Raw genomic sequence first — 21,568 nt, 5'->3', positions numbered from 1 at the left:
GAGCTGTGAAACATCCTAGACTGTACCACTCTCAGACCCGTTAACGGGGAGGTTGATTCCGGTCGTAGCTTTAAGTTCCGCCTCCTCTGACGTCAGAGAAGGTGGTACCATCCGCGGTCTCTTCTCCAAAGGACAGGCCGCTGATGCTTCCGGCGTCCTGTGTCCCCTCCTGCATACTGTATCCTCTAACTCCTCCCCCTCTCATAATCCCTCCCCCCCTCTAGAGCCCGATGAGGCTTCCCAGATTCCCGTAGAAACTATCTCTGCAGCCTGGGCAGCCGGTGTGGGTGGGAGGGGGGAGGTGGGGGCGGAGCTTTCCTCCAGCCCCGCGTCTCCATTGGTCCCCTCGCTTACCTCTTGTGGTCGTGAACGAGGGGGGGCCGCCCCTCCTCCTCCTCCTCCTCTCCCTCCATCCTCGCCTCAGATGCAGTTATCCAGGCAGCGACAGACGTTCACACTCTGCACGGGTGACGAGAGCTGCCGGGTTTAAAGGGCCGAGCCTTCGCACCTCCACCTGCGCCCGTCCGCTTGTGAGGAGGATTTGTCCTCGGGCGAGGGGACAGTCACCTGACGAGGTCTTCTCCTTTCTGTCCATGGCTGTCCTCGCCTTCTGAGAGGGGGACTTTTGACGGCGACCTCTTTAGTTTCCCGCTGTTGTGGGGAGAAGTGAGAGGAGGCTGCAGACATGGCTCACGCCGCGGCTCACATTAAGAAGGCCAGGTCCGAGATGGACCAGCCTCCGGACCTGAAGGCTCTGGAGAAAGCCAAAGAGAGGAGGAGGCGATCCCGGGAGCGAGCCGAACGCAAGCGCAAGGTACCGGGTGCTCTAGACCCGCTCGTCCATCCGTCAGCAGTCGGTCCATCCATCCAGACACCCCTGCACCTCATCAAGTCTCATCTCATGTTTATGGAAATGCACTTTCCCAGAGTCCGCTGTCGAGGGGCTGCAGAGGAGGAGTTCACCTCGACCGTTTCCCATCTCCACCATCAGCATCACCTCGTAGTCTAAAGCATGATCATCAGGAGCTGAGAGACGTGTTAGAAAACTAGACAGGAAACAGGAACGTACAAGACATTTGACAGTTTTTTCCCCCATTTAGAAACTCTAACGACTGCTCCATCTCTGCTGCTGCTGCCAGTGCTTGTCACCACCTCATCTTCACTCATCATCATCATCATCATCATCATCATCCCGCCTTCCTGTCGTGCCTGCCATATAGTATAACCACAAACAAGTCATCGATCACTCTCAGCCTTCTCCCCGGCTCCATCCCAGCTCCTGTGTCGTCACCATCCGAACACACTCAAACCAAAATTCCTTCAACTACTGTACTTCTCCCTCCTCCTCTGTCTGTACATGTACCTGCACAGATCAGTCTCTGGTGCATCACTACGCTGCGCGGTGTTTGCTCAAGGATGGTGTCTGCCTTATCTCTGGCAAACACGAAAATGCTCTGGCTGTTCTTCGTTTTGTTATTTCTTTTATTGGTAAAGATGCACCAGTGAGATACGCTGTTTGCTCGTGGGCTGTGAGTCTAACAGGCTGTGTTAGGGAGCGTGTCTGTGCAGCTGATTCTGCAGGATTACTGGACTGGACGCTATGTTAGCAGCACAGGACTTGTGCTTGAACTTGTGGTATTTAAAAAAATTAATGATAAAAAACAAAAGACTGAGGTAAATAACCATCTTGTGACATTCAGTGTTCTGCTGGGAAACTTTTGGACCTGGCATTCATTAGTGTGGATGTTACTTCTTAGACATGAAGCCCCCACCTAGACCAGACCAGGTACCCCGACCCCATAGCAATAACACTCCTTGATCGCAGCAGCTAAACAGTTTAGGGAAAACTCAAAAGACATGAAACATGACACAGCAAGGTGTTGACCTGGCCTCCAAATTCACTAGACCCCAAACTGATCAAGTATCTGTGCGATGATCCACCATAGAGACCCCTCTCCCCAACCAGTAGGACCCAAAGACCCCCCCCATTAACAACATCCTGTTTCCAGACACCACAGGACACCCTGTCCATGTCCATTCTCTGATGAGTTAGAGCTGTTTTGGAGGCACAGGGGAGACCTACACTATATTAAGTAGGTGGTCATAATGTTATGCCGCCTTCCTTTTGATCCAGGTCAGCCAACATTATAAACAGTGAGTGAATGACTTGAGGAGCTGGGAGACAAACTAACACTTGGTTAATGGACAATACTTCCAAATATCATCTTATAATACGTCAAACAGTTTAATCCTTATTGACACCAGCGATGTCTAAATCACTGTGTAATAAAAGTACATAACTATGATGCTGTCCCAACTAGGAAAAACTATTTATACATGACAGGAAACGTCTGCACAGGAAGTTAATGCACGTGGGTTGTATCAAATTTATAGTAAGCGGATTGACTTTCATAATAACTTTGCTAGCTGGCGTTTATAAAGTTAAGCTAGTTCAAGTCACGTCTGGAGACGTTTCCTTTGGGTTTGTAGATCTCCCTGGTTTAAAAAGTCTAGAGCACCAAGAAAATAAGGTTTTAAAAAGTTTCGGTAACGTTACCACAAATAGCTTCACGTGCTACGTGAGAGCCGGACTGAAGAAACTGGCCTGTCCCTGTTCATCTTTTCTTTCCTAGTGATTCACTTGGCATCAAAATAACATCTTTCAAAGCTGCAGGTTGGTTGTGACCTTTGTTCCTGTCTGGATGAAGAGCATCTGTGTTGTTTTGGTTTTTTCTCTCTGCTGTTATTACAGACTGAAACGCATGGGAGATTATCACATGGGATTACTGACGTGTCCTCTTCCGTCTCCCGTTTTATCTCAACACAAACACGCGCCTATGAGTGATTAATAGATTCAATTTGGTGGATTGCCCATAAAATTGCCCCCAAGAGATGGAGGGGTGGGGGGGTGACATTTACATCACAACCCCACTCCTGTCACAGCGTAGTTTTATTGCCTGCAGGTCCAGTCCTCCAGGAAAACAATTAACCCTGTGTAAATGGTACTTAGTGGCTGTCAGAGGGGTTGGCCTGGACACCTCTTGGCCGAAGCATGTTGTTATGAAATACCAAGGACGCAATATTGGATTTCCTCTTAGATACGTCGACATAGAAGCCCAAATTTGCACCGCTTACATAATGAAGATGAGGAAATACGTTTTTTTTTCTTCATAAAAACTGTGAAAAAGCTCATTTTTGTGTGTCACATTTGTGTGACAGCAAAGGACGATGCTAGTTTGGAAATGTGGCTAAATCTGCAATAGTATTTGGATAGAAACGTAAAGGGATATGCCACCCCTACGTGAAACTTAGTTACTCACCGTATTCCCCGGAGTTGGATAAGTAAGAAAAAGCGTTTTTAAATCGGTCCAGGCATTCTCCTAATCCGGCAGTGCAGCTGTTAGCTTTAGCTTAGCATAGGAGCTGTAATGCAGTGTTGCCTGAAAACCAGAAAATCAGGTGCTGCGTGGTGCCTTCGCGTCTGACAGCAGTGTTTCACAAGTCTATATCTGCCCCAGGCCAGAATTATACCTACAGAAATAAATACAAGATGAAATGCAGAGCACTGATTCCAAGGAAAATCTTAGTGGCCTTGGACAGAACACGGCAGGAAAACATGCCATTTTCTATTCACCTTCCAGCATTTAATAGTCGCACCATTTGGAGCATAGCTCCCTGTAGGGCTAGCAGTGCCTTTAGTGAGTTAATAAGCATCCACGGTGAGTGAGATTCTTAAAATTAGTTATTAGTTATCTTGTGCAAATGTGTAACGGCGTCTCGAGGGCGGGGATTCATTTGGCTCCCACTGGCAGCCTCGCGTCACGATATATATCGAGATGAAACCCCCTTGTTGTTTTTACTGGAAGTCAACAAGATACAGCAGATGTTGCAGGTTGTCTCCGAGGACATTAAAGAGTAAAATCAAAATAGACACGCAGAGAACAGACAATGAGGGCTGGGATACTTTCTTGGTTGGCGTTTGGTGGTTGATGTTTGTTTAAGCTGATCACATCGTAGATCTGATCTATCTATGGACCTTTTTCTGGACCATTTTTTTCACTGGGGAAAATGGTCCTGAGATGACTGTATTTATTGGGAGCTAATATAGACAATGTTCACTCAATAACATCATAACAGATATTAAAGGTGCTCGAGGCTCGGAAGAACACATGAAAAATAGCCTATTGACCATTTAAAAAGGAAAACCACAGAGTGCTTTCAATTCTTATAAAGTCAAATTCAATGTTTTCCTATGACAGGTCATGTATGCACTCGCATTTAGCCCAACATTTCCCCCAAAACGTTGTTTTAAAGGTGTATATATAAACAGTTTCCTGCACTAGGGGACGTTTATTAATTAAACATCCGCTGAAATGCTTTCGCCGACTTTTACTGTAGATGTCACCGTCAACAGCAGCGTTCCGTGTTCTGCCCTTGGTTCAAACTTGTGGTGGCGGTTCCTGCTCGGGCGACGAGAACTGACCAATTAGATACGATACAATACGATATGCGATACGTGATACGATACGCGATACAATACGTGATTCGTGATACGTGATACGATATGCGATACGATACGATACGATACGACCTTTACACTTATTACCTCTGTTTGTAGGGACTATTCTTTGGGAAATTTGACTTAAGTGGAATCAAGTAAATTCAGCCTTGGGCACACAAATTGACTGAGCTTGATTCAGTGAACAGATTCTCCACAGAGGTCCTGACCTGGCGAACAACTCATACGACCACAGCGTGAAACAGCTGATACTCTGCTCTCTGATACGCTACATTAGAGGGATTTTTCTGGATTCTGTCATTGCACACTGCACATACTTATATTGTTTCCCCCTCTTTTTTTTTTTTACAACTGCTCTCATCAGATATCTTCTTATTATCTAACAGACATAAAATGGTCTACGCTTCATGCATTCATCCTGACCCTAAGCTGGATTTACGGTACATTCAGCCTTCCTGTTGCTATGGTTTCAGAGCTTTGGACAACTCTCCCTGTACATGCAGGACTTCTCAATGTCATATAGTCGGAGTATCTAGATGAGTGAGCTGGTTAAATCTGCTTTGTACTTGCTCAAGCACTGCAGTGCAACCCAAAGTACACCCATCTCCTCTGCAGACACAAGTGTTTGCCTTCTTTTTATGCTACAAGATTGTTATCTCATCCTCTCGTTCCCCGTCACGGAGTATACCTTCGCCCTCTCACTTCTTTTCTTCCTTTTTCTTTTTAACTCTGCCGACCAGTACTCCTGCAGTAAAGGAGGATGCGGCTTAGAGCTCAGAGATGCGCATTCAGCTTTTATCTCTCCGGAAGCAAAGCAAATGTATCGGAGTGTCTCAGTTATGCCCGCGTAAAGGTTAGACGGTCAATTTCACCCACCTTTAGTACAGTCGTCATACTGACAGCAGCTCCTAACAACAGCCTGTGAAAACTGCAGTCTGTTCAGTTTCTCAGTTCGCTACAGTCAAGTATTTTAACGGTAGAGTTTCAATTGTTCTGATGCGAGTAGCTGTTTTTAGTTGCTAGGGTTAGCAAACTTCTGATGAGATTATTGCTACCTGTCTAACTGCTACAGTGTCCTGACCTTTTTCTTTTTTTGTTGAGAACAGGGAAGAATAAGTGAACATGATTTACTCACTCAGTGGTGATGTCTTTCCAGAAACTCTAGATGAGCTTTGAAAATGAGGGGAAAGTCACCAGTGAGTCACCATCCCGTAACAGTGGCTGCTCTTCACTTATTACATCATTCTACTGTAAAAGTAACACATCGCATTATTTTTAACCAACCTACAGACCCTTCGCCTCGAGAAATGTATTGATTTCAGCTTAGGTAAACATGATGGTGTGAACGCCGTTTCTTTCTGTAAGTACCGACACAATAATGGATTTAATGATCAAAATAATGGGTTTTAAATTAACCCTAACACACAAATACCTTTTGAAGTATAAGTTAGTGTATGAGGAATGACTTAGACATGGATAGACTTTATTGATACACAAGTCACGGAAGCTCATCTGCAGGTATTTGTTGTATCTAAGTTACACATTCAGATCTTTGAACATCGATAATATCAACTGAGAAGACAAGTCCAAACGAGACAATGAGTAAATACTTTCATGCTCAGCCTTGTACGTGCAGAGAATGACCAACCGTCGCAGCCAGAGGCAGTTGCCATGACTACGCTGCCAGCTGTTCGGTTGAGAAACTTATCTTACAAACTTATTTGGTTCTCACATTTCATCCTTAATTACTCGATCTACTCGCCCAGAGGAGTTGTTATGAAGCTCGAGCCAGAGCTTAATTGAAATGAATTGAACGATTACATAAGCACCCCCACCCACCTCCCAACCCTTAATCACCCCCTCCCCGTTTCATTCTGTTCTCTGGTCCTTTCTTCTTGTTTCTGTCTCTATCTCTGATATATAGCATTAGACTGATGGTGTAATGCTAATCCGCTGTAGGGGGCCCCCGGTGCGATGGTAATCCATTTGCCATTTTCTCTCTCCACAGTTGTTTTTATGGCCATTTGTTTTTGACATTGTGCATTTGCATCTTTCCTTTTAAAAGGTATTAGTTGTTTAGTAAATGGACTTCAGCTGGAACACTAGCATTTTATGCTTTTATGCTTGGTGTGCAGGTTGATGGTGCAGGGCATCACACTGCACATGTGACTTTGACTCTGTGGATTAGTGAGAAAACCCGTGGGTTGATCTTTTGTAGTGTTGAGCATCCCACTGATGGCTGAACAACTTTGTAGGAATCTAATTACTTCACGATGTGTGTGTGTGTATGGATCGTAACTTTAAACTTTGTGTCAAGATGAATGAATCCTTACAACCACCTGATTCAGATGAAGAATGATTGAATGGTGCCCTTTTGGCAACTCAGTGGCCTCCTGAAATGTGTCCCAATGGCTCAGTTAAGGTACTATGGGACAAACAGTTGATGGCCTAGCCTACGTACGAAGGCTACGCCAGTGTCAGTCATTTATGCCGTGTGCTCTTCAGTCCGTCACCCAAATGCGAGTTGGGGCGAAATTTCGCCAAAGACGAGTTTTTATCTCCTCACTCAACCTTTCCTCCATGTGTTACATCTTTATTGATCCAAAACAATCAATTCCAAAATTGTGGAGATGGAGAAGCAGACAGAAATATGTGTTGATGACGTAGTCATGTTTCTGGGGTGGCGCACATTGGACTTTGATGTCAAATTGATGTAGAGGCCTATCGCCTTAACTCTTTGTTATGAAGTTTCTCAGTCATCCAGGTTATGGTTTGCCCAAAAAACAAAGTGGAAACCAGAAATTTAGGGATTCTTGAAGACATTTGACAGATTTCTTCTGGCTGAGAGTCTGTAATGACCAGATTCTTAGCTGTAATTCTTAGCTGGAGGAGTTTGTAATTTGATCCTCTTATCTTTCACCAATGAATGCACACCAACAACTCATCACAGGCCAGAGACTCTAGTCTCAAGGTATAAAAAGGGGGCAGATGTTCTTCTACTGAGAAGTCCTCACCAAATCCAGTTCCATCCCTACTCCGAATCCATGAAATAAATTGTTCTTCGTAGTCGTTCTCATTTTGGTCTCCACCCAGAGCATTACATTATTTAGCTGCCATACTGGTGAAGTCACTTCTGCCTGTTTTTTTTTATGTCTAATCTCAAGCCACAGCTGGAAGCTGATGCAATTTAGGAGAAAATGTTTGTGCAGAGATGTTAATCTCCGCCTCTACCACCCCCTCTCACGTCCTCTGCGTGTCTATCTATGGATCTTCTGATCCGTTGGATTATTTGACTGTATGTTTCTATACTCTATGACCCTGTTCACTGAGCGTACTCTACGTCAGATATCACAGTAATCTTAACATATACTAATGGTTTGTGCAGGCGATGCAGCTTCAACCAAAAAATCAAAACCCCCAAAAACCTGAAAGTACTTTCTCAGGATTTAATTTAACAAGGAAGGTTTCCTGTTGGTTTGGTGGCAGGAAAACCTCGTCCCTTAAGCCACACACCCACATGCACGTTGGTTATGCACTACTGTTTGATGCTGAACTGGGATAGGCAAAATCCTGGATTAGAGCATTTATAATCTGGTTGCTGTGGCACTGTGGGACTCTGCAGCTCAGCAGAGTTACCAATCCTATCGCCATGGCAACCGAGAGAGGGAGAATCCACTACAGAGAATAGCAACAGGGCCGACCCTAGATGTGCAGAGAGACAGACCAGTTAGTAGCTCTGCATCGCTCTTTTATTGCTGTCATTTCAGTCTTCCCCCGATGATAGCAATTTTAACTTATTTGTGAATCAGCTTAATGTCATAGGCCGTCTGGATGTTTGTAAGATCTGCACACAGATCAGGATTCATCAGCCTTTGACAGAATCGTGATGTTATCCAAATGTCGATGGTAGTTTCCCTACAGTGCGGCAGATGATAGCGAGGCTTAGTTATGCAAGGGGTAAAGACCACCAAAAGGAGCTTAGACTGAGACTGAACTCCTGGAAGTAAAAAAAAAAAAGCTATCTGTTGGGGCGCATTTTAGCAGAAGACTAGATTTAGCTACTTTAGCTCTTACAACGGACTACTCTCATTTTTTTTCCCAAAGCCCCACATATAATCCCACCTCATATGCAAAAAACATGTTTTCTGTTTCCAAATAGCAGTTTTATTTTTGCACATTTTGAGATGTTTGTTGGTGATACGTGGAAAGGTTGAATGTAGGAGTAATGGAGAACAAACTATTTTGTCTCGGCTAAATGAGTTTATCGCTTATACATGCCATTCCACTGTGTATTTAGGATGCCTTTCTAAGACTCTGGGAGTGAAACCACACAAGAATTATCTCTCTAAGCAAATAGCAAATAGGGTTTCCCTTGGTAACAGTCCTGTGCTGGTGAAACATTAGCAAATGTTATGGAAGATTATGTCACGTAGGTATTTAAAAGTCATGTTTATGACTCCAAATGATTTTAAACCAAATGTTCTTTTAGCGCTGTTTTGGTCTCCACCAGTTCAGACTTTTTAGCTACTTAATGCTCCGCTACGATTGTCCGCTATGTCTGTCTTCTGTCTGCTGCTGAGGGTGGTGTCAGGAGGGTTTATCAAGTCTTTTACATAGAAAAGCGATGCCTGCAGGAAACGATGTTACCGGACGTGGTGACAGCTTTGCCGTGAGAGTATGTGCGATTCAAACATGCAGTAGCCACGGGACTCACTTTAAATGTGATCAAACAGTGCAACTTTAATCATAGAAAGTCCCAGAAGATAAATAGAATTTGTGCGCCCTGACGTCGGTGATGCTGGATGGAATATTGCAAAGGGGAAAGGAGTGAGGAGGTGGAGAGTAGTAGAGCAGGTGGTGATAATTTAAATTCACTGTCACGACTGACAACTCCAACCCAAACTCCAGTTCAGTGCGAGGTGTGATATTAGTGTTACTACCTGGAGACTGTGTGTGTATCCGTGTGGTTTCCCTTGTATCTATTCTCTTCTATCTCTTTCTACCTTATCTGCCTTTTCCTTCTGCAGAGCTGTTCTCCTTTACGTCTCTCAAACAGGTCTGTGGGCGTCTGGCCTCCTATTTTAGGCAGGTTCAACATCCCTCTGCACGCCAGTAGAATCTCTCTCATATTTTATTTATTTTTTTGTAAGATGCCATGCTAAGGTCGCAAGGGTTATGATGAGACTTTAGCTACACCATTTTCTGTACCTACAACTGTGTATTTTCTCCTTGCCTTTCAACTTAGCAATGTACCATTCACTGAATAGTTTAACTCCTTATGTTTCACTGTGCAATTAAATCAAAGTAATCACAGTAAACTCTAAGTACTAACCCTAAACCCTAACCCTAAGTCATAACCCTAAATTGTAACCCTAAGTACTAACCCTAAGTCACAACCCAAAGTCATAACCCTAAGTACTAACCCTAAGTCACAAGCCTAAATCATAGCCCTAACCCTAAGTCATAGCCCTAAGTCAAAACCCCAACCCTAATGCTGTCCCCCAATAATCTTAGTCTTAACCCTTTACAGTAAAACCTGAAGAATGTCCTTGGTACAGACTAACCTTTCTTACATTTTTCACCTGAATTAATCTGTCAATAAACTTATGGGAATGAGATACAATGGACATTTATGAAGAATTTAAACATTCATATCATAAAAACCTGCATCATATCCCGTTCACTAATTTCTTCTCTCTGCTGTTGACTGTCAAATAACAACTCCCCCAAATGATTATAGTTAACTGTTCATACAGTGGCTGTACCCCAGTCTTGGAAATTTGTTCCTTCTGTGCTCCTCATATCATGTCTCTAACTGAAGGTAGTTTTGTGCCGATGTTATTTTTAAGATAAGATGTGATAAAAATTGTATGATACACTTAGAGAAACTGGGCCAGCATCACAAGAAATAATACTAATAGGATACAGCAAAAAGGAAGACAAATAATACACAAACAGCATTGTTGAGATACAATATGGCAGAGAAAGGCGTGAGGATAAGTCATGTATGAGGTGACTGTGACATGTAGAGTGTGCGTACCTGAATTTGGTACAAGACGAAGAGTGTCTGAGGTGACTCAGCTGTTCCTTCAGACAGATGGTTTTACAGAGGCTACACGACTGTGTCTAGTGCTTAAATCTACAACATTTGGCCCAGTACAATCAGGCATCAACCAGTCAGTTAATGCAGCACCTGGTTATACCAAACCCAGTCTGGTTCAGTTTGACTTTTGTCAAATCTTTTTCACTGAGTCCAAAAGTGAGCGTTTTGTGCACACAAAAGAATTCAAATTAATTTATTATTGTCACTCTCCATGTTAGAACATGTTAGATTGGTTCAAACAGTTAGTATTGAGTTGTTACAAATGTTGTACAAGTTTTACTAAGTTGTTCTAGCTAATTCAATGTAGCTAAGTCAATGTAAGGAAAAACATACAACTTCAGTCACATCTCATTATGTGGTGTCTATCCATGTACTTTTCTGACATTTTTTTTGTTACTGAAGTCTGACCAATGAGGACAGAAACTCCTGCGAGGAGAATTAAATACTTGGAATTTGTTCTTGATTGTTGTGAAAACTAAAAATTTGACCGAGAAAAGCTAACAACCAATAAGATGCTTCAAGTATCCTTGAAATTATAACTGTTAGGGTGCTATGCCAGAATACTATTGACACAATTCAATGAGCAGTTTTACTGTTATTAATAACACACTTAAAGACTCACTGTTGACCTGCCGTCTCAATATGCTAATAACTGTGACTATACAGTTTAAAGAGGTTTAATCTTGATTAACCGTAAACGAACCAATAAAGACATCAGTTTTGAAAAAGAAAAACTGTACACTTTTGAAGTTTGCTATGCAAAATAATGTTCCTGCTCTTTTAAACATCTGTGAATCATCACTGTCTTTTTGGAAATAAAGAGACATCCATGCATCCGTCATCTCTCAGTGATACTAAGGTTTAACACAGAAGAAGCCATTTCACTTTGAAGCAAATGGAAAAGTAAACCTTTTCTAAATCTGTGTTTCCATAGCAACGTTTCCCTCCAACTTCTATAATTCATGTCTTCTTTTAATAGCAGTTGTGTTGTAGCGTAGCCAGTTTTGTGCGGCCAGACTCTATCTAACCAAGACTTGGTGTACTTACGTGTTTGATGCTGATTAATACATATATCCACATGTTTGATACAGTGTGTTAAACGGTAAATCCCAGATTTGTGTTTGTCTGGATAACTGACTGCACCCCCTGCTGCGTTACATTACTCTGCTACATGGAGAACACATCCTGTTGATCAGTTCGTATTGGAGCTCACGTAAGCAGCGGTTGGTGCTTTTATTTTAGTTTTGGCACAATCTTTTCTTCTGATGGGTAATATTATTCATTTATGATCTATATTAAAGAAAGATGTCTTCTTGTTAATATACATGATACCACCTACATTAACACATGGACCATCACAGTACAAACCTGTCAGACTAAAACATCTCTCCTTCCTTTTTCCCTTTACAGTAAATCCCTTCCTTTATACTGTAGACTCACACACACATTACATTTCCCCCCACAGTAGTAACATAAAGCAGCACAAGTGGCTTTACCCGACGTCCTTCCTCCCTCCCGTAGCCAACGGGCCATATGGCCGATGGCAGATTAAAAGCGTTCGTCGTCTGCGCCTCCCCTGCCCGGTGGATTACCAAGCAACAGTGTGACAAAAAAGTGTGTGTGCATGTGTTTGCATCATGAGGTTAGGGTTAACCCTAGGGTTGGGGTGTGAGGTCTACCCTTATCCATTTAAAGGACATATATGAACTTCTTTTTCAAGTCCAGGTTTGACCTCATACCTTAATCCTAACTATTATTACAACCTAATTGTACTGTTTTCCCTCACAACAAGTCTTAACCCTCAAACAGCCAAACGGCACATGCACACTCTTACCCTGGATCTCATCTACTGGCTGACCTAATTGGATGAGAGTGTTGGCAGGTGATGGCTCTTTGCTGGGGCGATTGGAAGTGACACTAACTAAATTACAGCCGGGAGAAGGTTAATGAAACTAAAAAGGCCTGATTGGTGGTAGAGCGGTGTGATGAGCGGAAACCTGAAAGTGGTCACTTGCAAAACTTTGACCGTGCTAGCATTTAATGCTAACTGCAAGCGTGTCCTTCATTGTGGATACATGACTATCAGAAGTTCCCTATCTGTTGCTTCGTTTCACAGTGCTCAGCAGTGGAGAAACAGTGTGCTAAAACGACGGCAAAAGATTCAACCAACCTGGACAAAAGCCGACAAAGGTTTTGCGCTGGAAAGTAGTTTTGGAGTCACTCTACCGGAAACTAATCAGGCTCAAGCAATGATCTCTCAGGCCAGTCAAACTATTTGGCTGCATTTTATATGGTAATGGCGAGAAGAGTAGTACATCTAGGCCCTATGGAGCTGAGAGTTTAGAGTTGTAAAACTAAACAAGTGTTATTATTGTTTTCTGGTATTGGTTGAAATGCTACCCATAATTAAATCCAAATGTTGTGTTGGTGTCTACATCAGGTGATGGTCGACTAGATACACAACCGTAGTCATTAGCTGCCATTCATTTTAATAACAGGAAGTATGTTATGAAGCTTTACAAGGATACAAGTTGACATGTCAGAACCATGGGTTTTCTTGCTTCTTTAATGATCTTAAACTGATCAACGCAACATTATATTTACAGTGATTAGGGATGAATTAAATGATGTTCACTTAATGTTTAATACGCCTTCCCCTGTTTATTATTTCTTTGTTTCTCCATGTATACCACATTCAGTATTTCACTGAATGCCCTGTACATGTAAAAACATTCCACACTGCATACAAGGTTATGTTACCATGTTAAACTCAGCTGTGACCTCCACGTGTTACATGGATGTGTCCCTGCCACTTAACACCTGCCCAACTGCGGTTCAGAAGGCCTGATATTTTCATAAGAGAAGCAGGTCATTCCTCTCACTTTACATCTGCAGCAGAGAATGTGACCCCAACATGGTACACCAGTTAACCAGTGAACTGGCCTTGGTCATGTGTTTGTTATTTATAATCTGATCAAAGTTGTTTTTGGCTAGTTGCTCAGGTTCCAGTTCTCAGGTCATCCCTCACTTTCTGAGAACATTTCATACCTCTACACATACTTAACTAAAGATACAAAATTACAAACCATGTATCAAGTAAGTTACTGTTAATAGAGCCCTATGGCTTTGGACTAATAATCACATCTTTTAAAATGTAAGAACGCTGTAAAATCATTGATGAAATAAGCTTCAATTTACCATATTTGTAGTGACACCACCAGTTTATCATGTAGTATGACTGGACTGAAAACTAGTAATTGCATGGTGGTTTATACAGATTAAGCATATGACATTTGGCATATTTTCAGATTAATTGTGTTCCATGTGGCGTTCCACAGGGTACCATACTTGGTCCACTCAAGTTTTTTTTGCTTAGAACTGGAGTGGAGAGTAGGATTTTTAAAATTTGAATGTGTGAGTGAATGTTTGAACCCTAAATTATAAAAAAGAAATATGCAAAACAATACCTGAAGTTTGTCTGGAGAGTAGTCAGAGTAGTCAACATATTTTTCCAATTTAAAAAATAATCTGAACTTGGATAAACTCTCTTAGCCAATTTCTGCATCCATCAAATTATACAATAATCATCTGCCTAACTATGAGAAAGATTAGGAAGATGGGAAGAAGCAGTATTTGCAATGACTCAGTGAGGCCACGCTTCGGTTTAAGGAAAACCACATTTTTACTGGCCTTTAATTCCTGGAAAACCATCTTCAGGCCCCAGACAGTCCTGTCTTTTGTTTTATGAGGCACAGAGTAAAATGATTTATTCTGTGCTTTGGGATGTGGAAATTTAACTGCATAGCCCAAGAATTCAACAAGTACATGTTAGCTTTCAGAACTCTTTGTAATGGACTGGTGAAATTCTTGTCACGTAGACCATAATGGTTCCTAGAGCATCTACAGAGCTTGTGATCATGTGCTTGCTTACTCACTTCATGTTCATTCATTCATAGAAAACTCCAAAGCTGCTTTCTCATGTGGTCTCTGCGGGCTCTGGACAAAGACGAATCTTTCCCCCTACGCTAACATATTCAGTGAATGAGAACTGTTTGGGTGAGACTTCAACAGTGAGGTTATTGTGACCTACAAGAGCGTAAAGAGAATGGGGGCATTTACCTCCCTGATGTCACACACAAGGACACGCACATGCGCACCGATAACAAAATACATAAAACATACTGTACATCTGAGTGTTGATAAGACAGACATGGATACGTAGTGAACCTGAAGTCTGAAGCTTTTATGCCATTAATTCTGCACGGCCGGTCAGTTGCCATGAAAACGTCTGTGCAACTTTAATTTGCATTCAGTGTGGGAGAATCAATACAGCCCTGCTCTGGGCTACAGTCTGACACAAATCTGCATTAGCAAAATACCACGCCTGTTTCCATTAAACAAACGTTGACTTGAGGGTTGCTGACCATAATGCCAAAGAACAGTGACTAAACTATTGCAGAAAGTCAGTCACCAGAAGGGGTCAGTTAATTTGATGATCGCCAGTACTCATGCTTTAGTTTTCATATTTAATTAGTCTGTAACTGATGTGTGGTGGCATTACCCAAAGATGTCCGTGTCAGATAGTCCCAAGCATTGTCTTATTTGAACAGATTCTGTTTGTGTGGATGTTGACTGGACTGAAGTAGACAAGAGAAGTTCAGAAGAAGGTCTTAGTTTGCAGTGTGGGTGAATGTATTTAGGAAAAGGTCACATAGAGGCCGGTTACAGGAGCTACTCAACACCACTAACACTAGGGAACAACATATCGACAGTGTTACCTACCAGTGTGCTTGTATATGTTCAGGGTATATACTTGAACACTTTCATTCTGGTATTAGACAATGAAGTTGCCCTACTTGAAAAACAATAATGAGCATTGGGGACAGGAAGCAATAGTTAAAGAATTTGCAGTGCACCTCGTGCATAAAAGTTAATGCTGCAACTTGAACCCCTCAAAGATGTCACAACCAAACCTTCTCTCATCGAGTAAGACGACTGTCACCACTGTAAAGATGGTGAAGAGAAAGACATGGTAAAGGACTGATCTTCTTGGTGAAACCCTCTGAAGGGTGACAGTGTTTTGTTTGTTTTTAGGTTTCTCGGACGCAGTCTGTGTTGAATGTTCTGGTCTGTGAAAGTTCAATGCGAGTCTTTCATATTCCATTTCAATGGATTTGCAGTAAATGTGCCTTATTTGACCCACATTGTGTTGGTGTAGTCCATACTTGGTGTGTCTATGATGTCTCCTCCCTCTTGCTAGTTTGGCATGCCGCCCTGTCCTGACCACCCTCTCTCGCCTCTCTCTCTCTCTCTACATGCATAGCTAGGCTGGTGGGTGTAAAAATAGCTGGGTGGGGAGAGGGGGGAAGGTTATTAGTCAATGGTCAGAGTGTTGGAATTAGCAGTGAAGACGAGCTAACTGCTGGCAGTAGTCACAGGACTTGAGTCCAGTCAAGTGCTGCAACAGGGACCGGAGTTCCACTGAGGCCAAATACGAGTGACGTTTGGCCAAGACCGAGGGGGTTGCTCCTCCTGGATGGTAGCCTGTAAGGTTTTTAGGGGGAGGGGAGGGGAAGCAAGAGCAGGGATTATTAGAGTGATTAAATCCACTCACTAAGATTCCTTTACATTCTCATGGGACTGACTTGAATACCTTGCACCATGGGCAATGCAGCCATGTGTAAGGTGTGCAGCTCGGACAAGGGCCTCAGGGCGGTTGGGAGCCTGTCTAACCTGGACCAGAATGCTTTGCCTGACTTCTACTGCATGGAGCATTTTCCTGTGCAGCCTCCTCTGATGCTGGTAAGATCTCACACTGGCAGGTGCAGCAAAGGCAGGACAACTTCAGGCAGCCGTGACGCTTTTTTTGGAGTATTTTAGGAAATCTGCTCACAGATGAAAGGGTTTTGTGAGTAAAGTTTTTGAATCTCTTGGATGTCAGCTCCCACTTTTGAACATTGAGTTATTTTTATTTTGGTCACCGACAAGATTGTTTGCAGAGCTGCTCAGCATGCCTGCTGCTCCCTGATGAAAACATTTATCAGCCTTTATACCGATTTGTACCTTGCAATTACCGAGGTAATTTGGAGTTGGAGTGTAAATGTGTGTGTAGGGATGGGGTGGGGTATTTTCCCCTCTACTCTCTCTTGAAAGGGCAGTGTGACATTTTTGTTCTTAAAGTACCCTCGCACGGGAGCATGTGGACTCTTGTGGCTAATTTGAAAAGCAATCTATTGCATTTAGCAGCATGGTGCTGCTGGGAATACAATCAAATAAATAAATATATACATTTAAACAAAAAAATAAATAAATCTGCCGTTTAGTCTGGACCCAGTTTTAACGTGTGTCTTTTCCTAGAGCAACATTTAAAGAAATGTGTCAGTGGTGGATTTTGTGTCTAAATTAGGCAGTTGCAGTTGATGACCTTCCGTATGTGTTGCTAAAACTTCGACAAACTGAAAAGGCTATGAACATCGATACGTGTAGTTGTAGTGAAGATGTTTGAATGGTATCCACTTTCTTCTGCCAGTTTGGAAAAAAATTTCTATGTAATTACAAGTAGCAAAACCCCAAAATACAACACAAAACAGGTGAAAATTAGATCAAAACGTAGCATTTCTATTAGGCCAAAAGGTCAGGGTTAGTCCAGAAGTCAGATAGCGTTAAAGCACAAGCACAGACCAAACAAGATGAGGATTACTACAAGCCTGTGACAAAGTGCACAAAGTCAGCGTGGAGAGTGAATTGGTGGTATGAGTGATAAGGTCTAGGATTGGAGAAGTGGATGTAGGTGAACAGAGAGGCAGCAGGGAAGTTAAAGGGCATTTATCAGAATGTGTTCTTGTGAAATGTCATCAGACTCTCTACTGCTCCAGTTCAAAGCACATAGTCTGGCCAGTTTCAGTCCAGACACCGGGATGTGTTCTTGCACCACCTGTTTTTACCAAGGAAGCATCTGGTGGTAACTTGTGTGGACACGATACAACTGGGTATCCTAGGTAGATATCATGGTTTTTAGTCTATACTTCAATCCTGTTAAGTCTGACCCAGTGTTGCTGTTTTTGTTTTTTCATTGTAACATTTTCTGTGGGGAAAGCAAGGGAGATTGAAATCTAGAAAAAAAAACTTTACTATAGCTCAAATTAGTAATGGGCACCTTCATAATATGTTTAGAAAAGGCCTGGGTGCAGCTCCTCATCCAGAACTGCTGCCAATGCATTCCACGTCTCCTCCAAGCCATCCCGACAATAGACCAAACGAGACCACCATTACTGAACTTAGCTCCAGGGTCTGAAGAAGGCAGAAACTCATTTCGTCACAGGCCCGGGAGTTCCTTGAGCCGTGGGTGCTGAGTGCCCCACTGATCTTGGGAGGAGGTATATATTATAGTGTTGACCAGCTCTTTACCGTGTTGATCATCGTCTGGTCACTTCACTGTTACCAGGGTGAGTGGCTGGTGTAGCAGCCAGATGGGCCGCTCTATACTAGCAGTCTGAGCCACTGGACCCCCATGCATAGTGGGGACAGAGTCCAGTGGTCAGGGTGGAAGGTGCAGTGCGCCTTCTAGCTACACTTGTTCAGGTTGCCTGTTCACTTGCCCCCTTTTTCAAAGCAGACATTTGGACATGTCATGGTAAGGAAAGTAGTCCAGATTGGACAAACCAAATCACAGCTCAGAAGGGGTCTTTTGAATTCTGGTCTTTTGCATCACTAAATGACCTGTTACTGTATTTTGCACTGCGATTTGGAAGAAAAACTTTCTGAAGACATTCCATCCTGTTTTTGGACATGCGTGTCTTGACCTGTAACCCCCCCCCCCAGCACTAATATACCACAGTCATGTGCAGCTTCAAAGCGCCGGTTATATCCTCCTGCTTGCAAGGAAGGACTAGAATTAGAATTACTTTCTACTGCTTGCATATATACGTACGTTTATGGTGTATACGTACCCTGTTAAGTGCGGTGGTATACAGTTAAAGTTGTCTAAACCAACAATTTATGCAGTCCTATCTAAATTTAGCCAAACTCATCATGCACAAATAGGTCCATGGGGAAAGCTCTGATTAAACGGAACCAAGCCTGGGTGCTTTTGAATTTGTCTTCCGGGGTAGTGTGTTACTGCGTACAGGTGAGCAGTTGAGTTCCTGACCATAATAGTAATGAGGGAAAGTACATCCGGATGTAGTGTAGTATGAAAGCATAATGAATTTGAACAAGTTATAGTTATGCTGTGCGCATTATATCCCTCATATTGTTTCCTGCATTGATGGAAGTGTGGCGGTAATCTCGAGACTGAGAGACCACATTCATTAGCTGATGTGCTCTGCAGCCCAAACGAGCTTTTAATATCAGAGGCAGCACCGATGGGCAAGCAGTTGCTAGTAAACAGAGATACTGTTATTCCACCCAGACAGCTCTGAATAGATTATGCTCATTCCCCATGATAGATAGGTATGCATTCACCTTCCAAAACACTAGGTACGCTTGTGAAAACAAATGCATGTGATGCACCAGTAGTTTTATCTTACTTTGTGCATATCGCAGTCGTCATCGTCATGAACTTTCTGCCAGCACTTCATCACTTCCATCAAACTGAGTGACAAGCTCTTTATAACCAGGAGTCACGAAAGAATTTCCGTAGGATGCAGACTGCCACAGTCCTCCTTTTCTCTCCGAGTGTTTCTATTCAACAGCCTCGGTTGTCTGAGGTCCTGTTGGTCTAAGCGTCGCCATGGCAACCGGCCAGTCGCAGAAAGATGATTAGGGCGAGCTCTTGTATAATGTGACTCTGCGGCTCTGAGGGGAACGGGAGGATGTTGTCAGAGCTCGATCGCGGCCGTAGCTGCTTTGCGCAGCGCTGCTAGGAAACAATGTGGACTCTGTCAGAAACACTCAGTCATGTATCTATTAGAAACGCCCAAGAGCTCATATAATTATAGGATTATGGGAACAACCGCTACTGCAACCTGCCAGCATAAACAGCATACAGTACTGTTGTACGTAACTAGCTCAGTAGCCATTAAGAAACACACACTCACAAAAAAAATACTTTATTGGGTTTATTTGCGAGTTCTTATAAGATTCCAGTTTATGTCTCACATAATTTAACAGATGTGATTGGCTTAAGTGATAAAAATGTGATTTCTTTCAGGGTTGCTTGTCATCGAGAGGGTTTTTAGGAATCTAAGTGACAGCGATGTGCTGAAGGTTTATGTTGTTCATGTTTTGTAAAAGAATAATTATCATAATGTTCTTGTATTTCTTTGTACTAAGCTGTGGTTGTTGTTATTGCTGTTATGCTACTTGCCTACTTGTATGTGGCCCCTGAACTAAAATGAGTTTGACACACCTACTCTAGAGGGTAGTACTAGTAGTTAATATTACAATGGCTGTGGCTCAATAGTTAGAAAGGGTCGTCCACCAACCAGAGGTTTATCAGTCTGATCCCCAGTACATGGACCACGTGCCACGGGGTCCTTGATCAAATGCTGTGTGAATCAATGAGTAGATGTGCCACTGTGACTCTGAATGTTTTCGAAAAAGTAAAATAAGTGCAAGACCATTTACCATTCCTGATAAAATAGCTATTAACTACCATACACAGGTCATTTTTGCGAGCTCAATCCAGGGACCAGTGTAGATGATTTTCAAATATTCCTGCTTACAGCTGGTCTGGCCACCTCAAAACAGCTTAACGTCTCTGCAAGTCGACTTTAGCAGTGTATTACAGTGAGCTGAAAGCAATGGCTGTCCATATTATACAACTTAGCACTTTCAGTGTGTGTAAATTGCAGTCTGAAACATGCAGAACCATCGTTTCGGTCCTTTCAGGTGATTGTGTTGGTGTCGCTGAGTGATGCAGTGCAGTTCTCTGCAGCATTCAGACAGCAGCTGACTCCAGGTCAGCTGGAAACACCAGCCCAGGTTATTTGTATGAGTGAGAAGTATGCATCAGTAGTGGTGCTGCGTCAGTGCCTGTTTTATCACAAGTGCTGCATGCTCTTTCTGAACTCTGAAACAGATATTGAAAGCAGGGTGACACAGAATTTGACGGGGGAAAAAATGTCTGTAAATGAAGATTTATGCAAACTTTGACCTTGATAGCCTGCAGAGAACATCCTCTTAGCCTGAAAGCAAACAGAGCAAGATAAGCGTCAGCTCTGGTGTGGTGCCACATTATTCTTTTCGTTTGACCCCTGACCTCCCAGTAGAGCGAGTAATGCAGCTTGAATGCAGTAAAAATAAGCATCACACGGTGTTTTTCCACAGGATGAGCAGAGAGTGTGGAGCTTTGAACAAGCTGCAAGCGAGCCAGGATTTAGCTCTAGTGAAGGCACCCAGAGGAAAATGCTGAATCATTCTGCCTCCACACTGTCCTGGTCTGTTTCCAACTGCAGTCCACTCAGCATCCAAGAACAAACAGGGGGCATATCCTTCCCAGCCAGGGACATACATATTGTCTCACATTAAGGAAAAGCTAAATTTCGAATAACAAGTATACAATTACTGCAAATAATGATTCACAGTGATATTTTACTCTGTGGTGATTTAGACCATTAGCAAACCATTAATTATTTACTTGTATGTAAAACATGTAAGAAATAATGAAGGCCATTTTCACCACTGAACAAAGGAAAAGAAAATCTGTTTAAATACTCACACAATTACTTAGATGTAATAAACAAATGTTTAGGCCAAATTCCTGCTCATGAAGAAAGGTCATCAAGACAAGTTAAACTATACTTAAAGCCAGAAGAGATGTTAAGAATTTGCCATATGGTCAGTATGTTCAGATGTGAGTGTTGGAATTTAGCAGAACGTTTACCTGAGACAGGAATGGGATTGCTTTGAGAGGAAGGCTAGAGAAAATGGTGTTGAGTAATGTAAGCTTTGGTTGATAATTGTGTTTAATTTTTTTTTTACAATATTGAAGTGAAATATAACAT

At 42.6% G+C, this 21,568-nt stretch overlaps 1 protein-coding gene across 31 annotated transcripts in view; it reads left to right on the top strand.

Annotated features, from left to right (window-relative positions):
- The window catches only part of ank2b (ankyrin 2b, neuronal), a 162,230-nt gene that overhangs the window by 73,717 nt on the left and 66,945 nt on the right, over window positions 1–21,568 (top strand). For 17 of the 31 annotated variants that reach the window (XM_047601173.1, XM_047601116.1, XM_047601057.1 and 14 more), the window contains exon 1: window positions 16,216–16,424. The exons of 3 other annotated variants lie outside the window; for them this stretch is intronic. In XM_047601173.1, coding sequence (XP_047457129.1) covers window positions 16,284–16,424 — 141 coding nt within the window. In that variant the 5' untranslated portion in view covers window positions 16,216–16,283. Of the gene's footprint in view, window positions 1–343; window positions 815–16,214; window positions 16,425–21,568 lie in introns of those variants that run through there. 11 more of the 31 variants (XM_047601230.1, XM_047601223.1, XM_047601215.1 and 8 more) reach the window with 6 other exon arrangements.

This window comes from Mugil cephalus, chromosome 1 (assembly GCF_022458985.1).
Source record: "Mugil cephalus isolate CIBA_MC_2020 chromosome 1, CIBA_Mcephalus_1.1, whole genome shotgun sequence".
NCBI classification, from domain to species: domain Eukaryota; kingdom Metazoa; phylum Chordata; class Actinopteri; order Mugiliformes; family Mugilidae; genus Mugil; species Mugil cephalus.
This window is presented reverse-complemented; position numbering and strand designations above follow the sequence as displayed.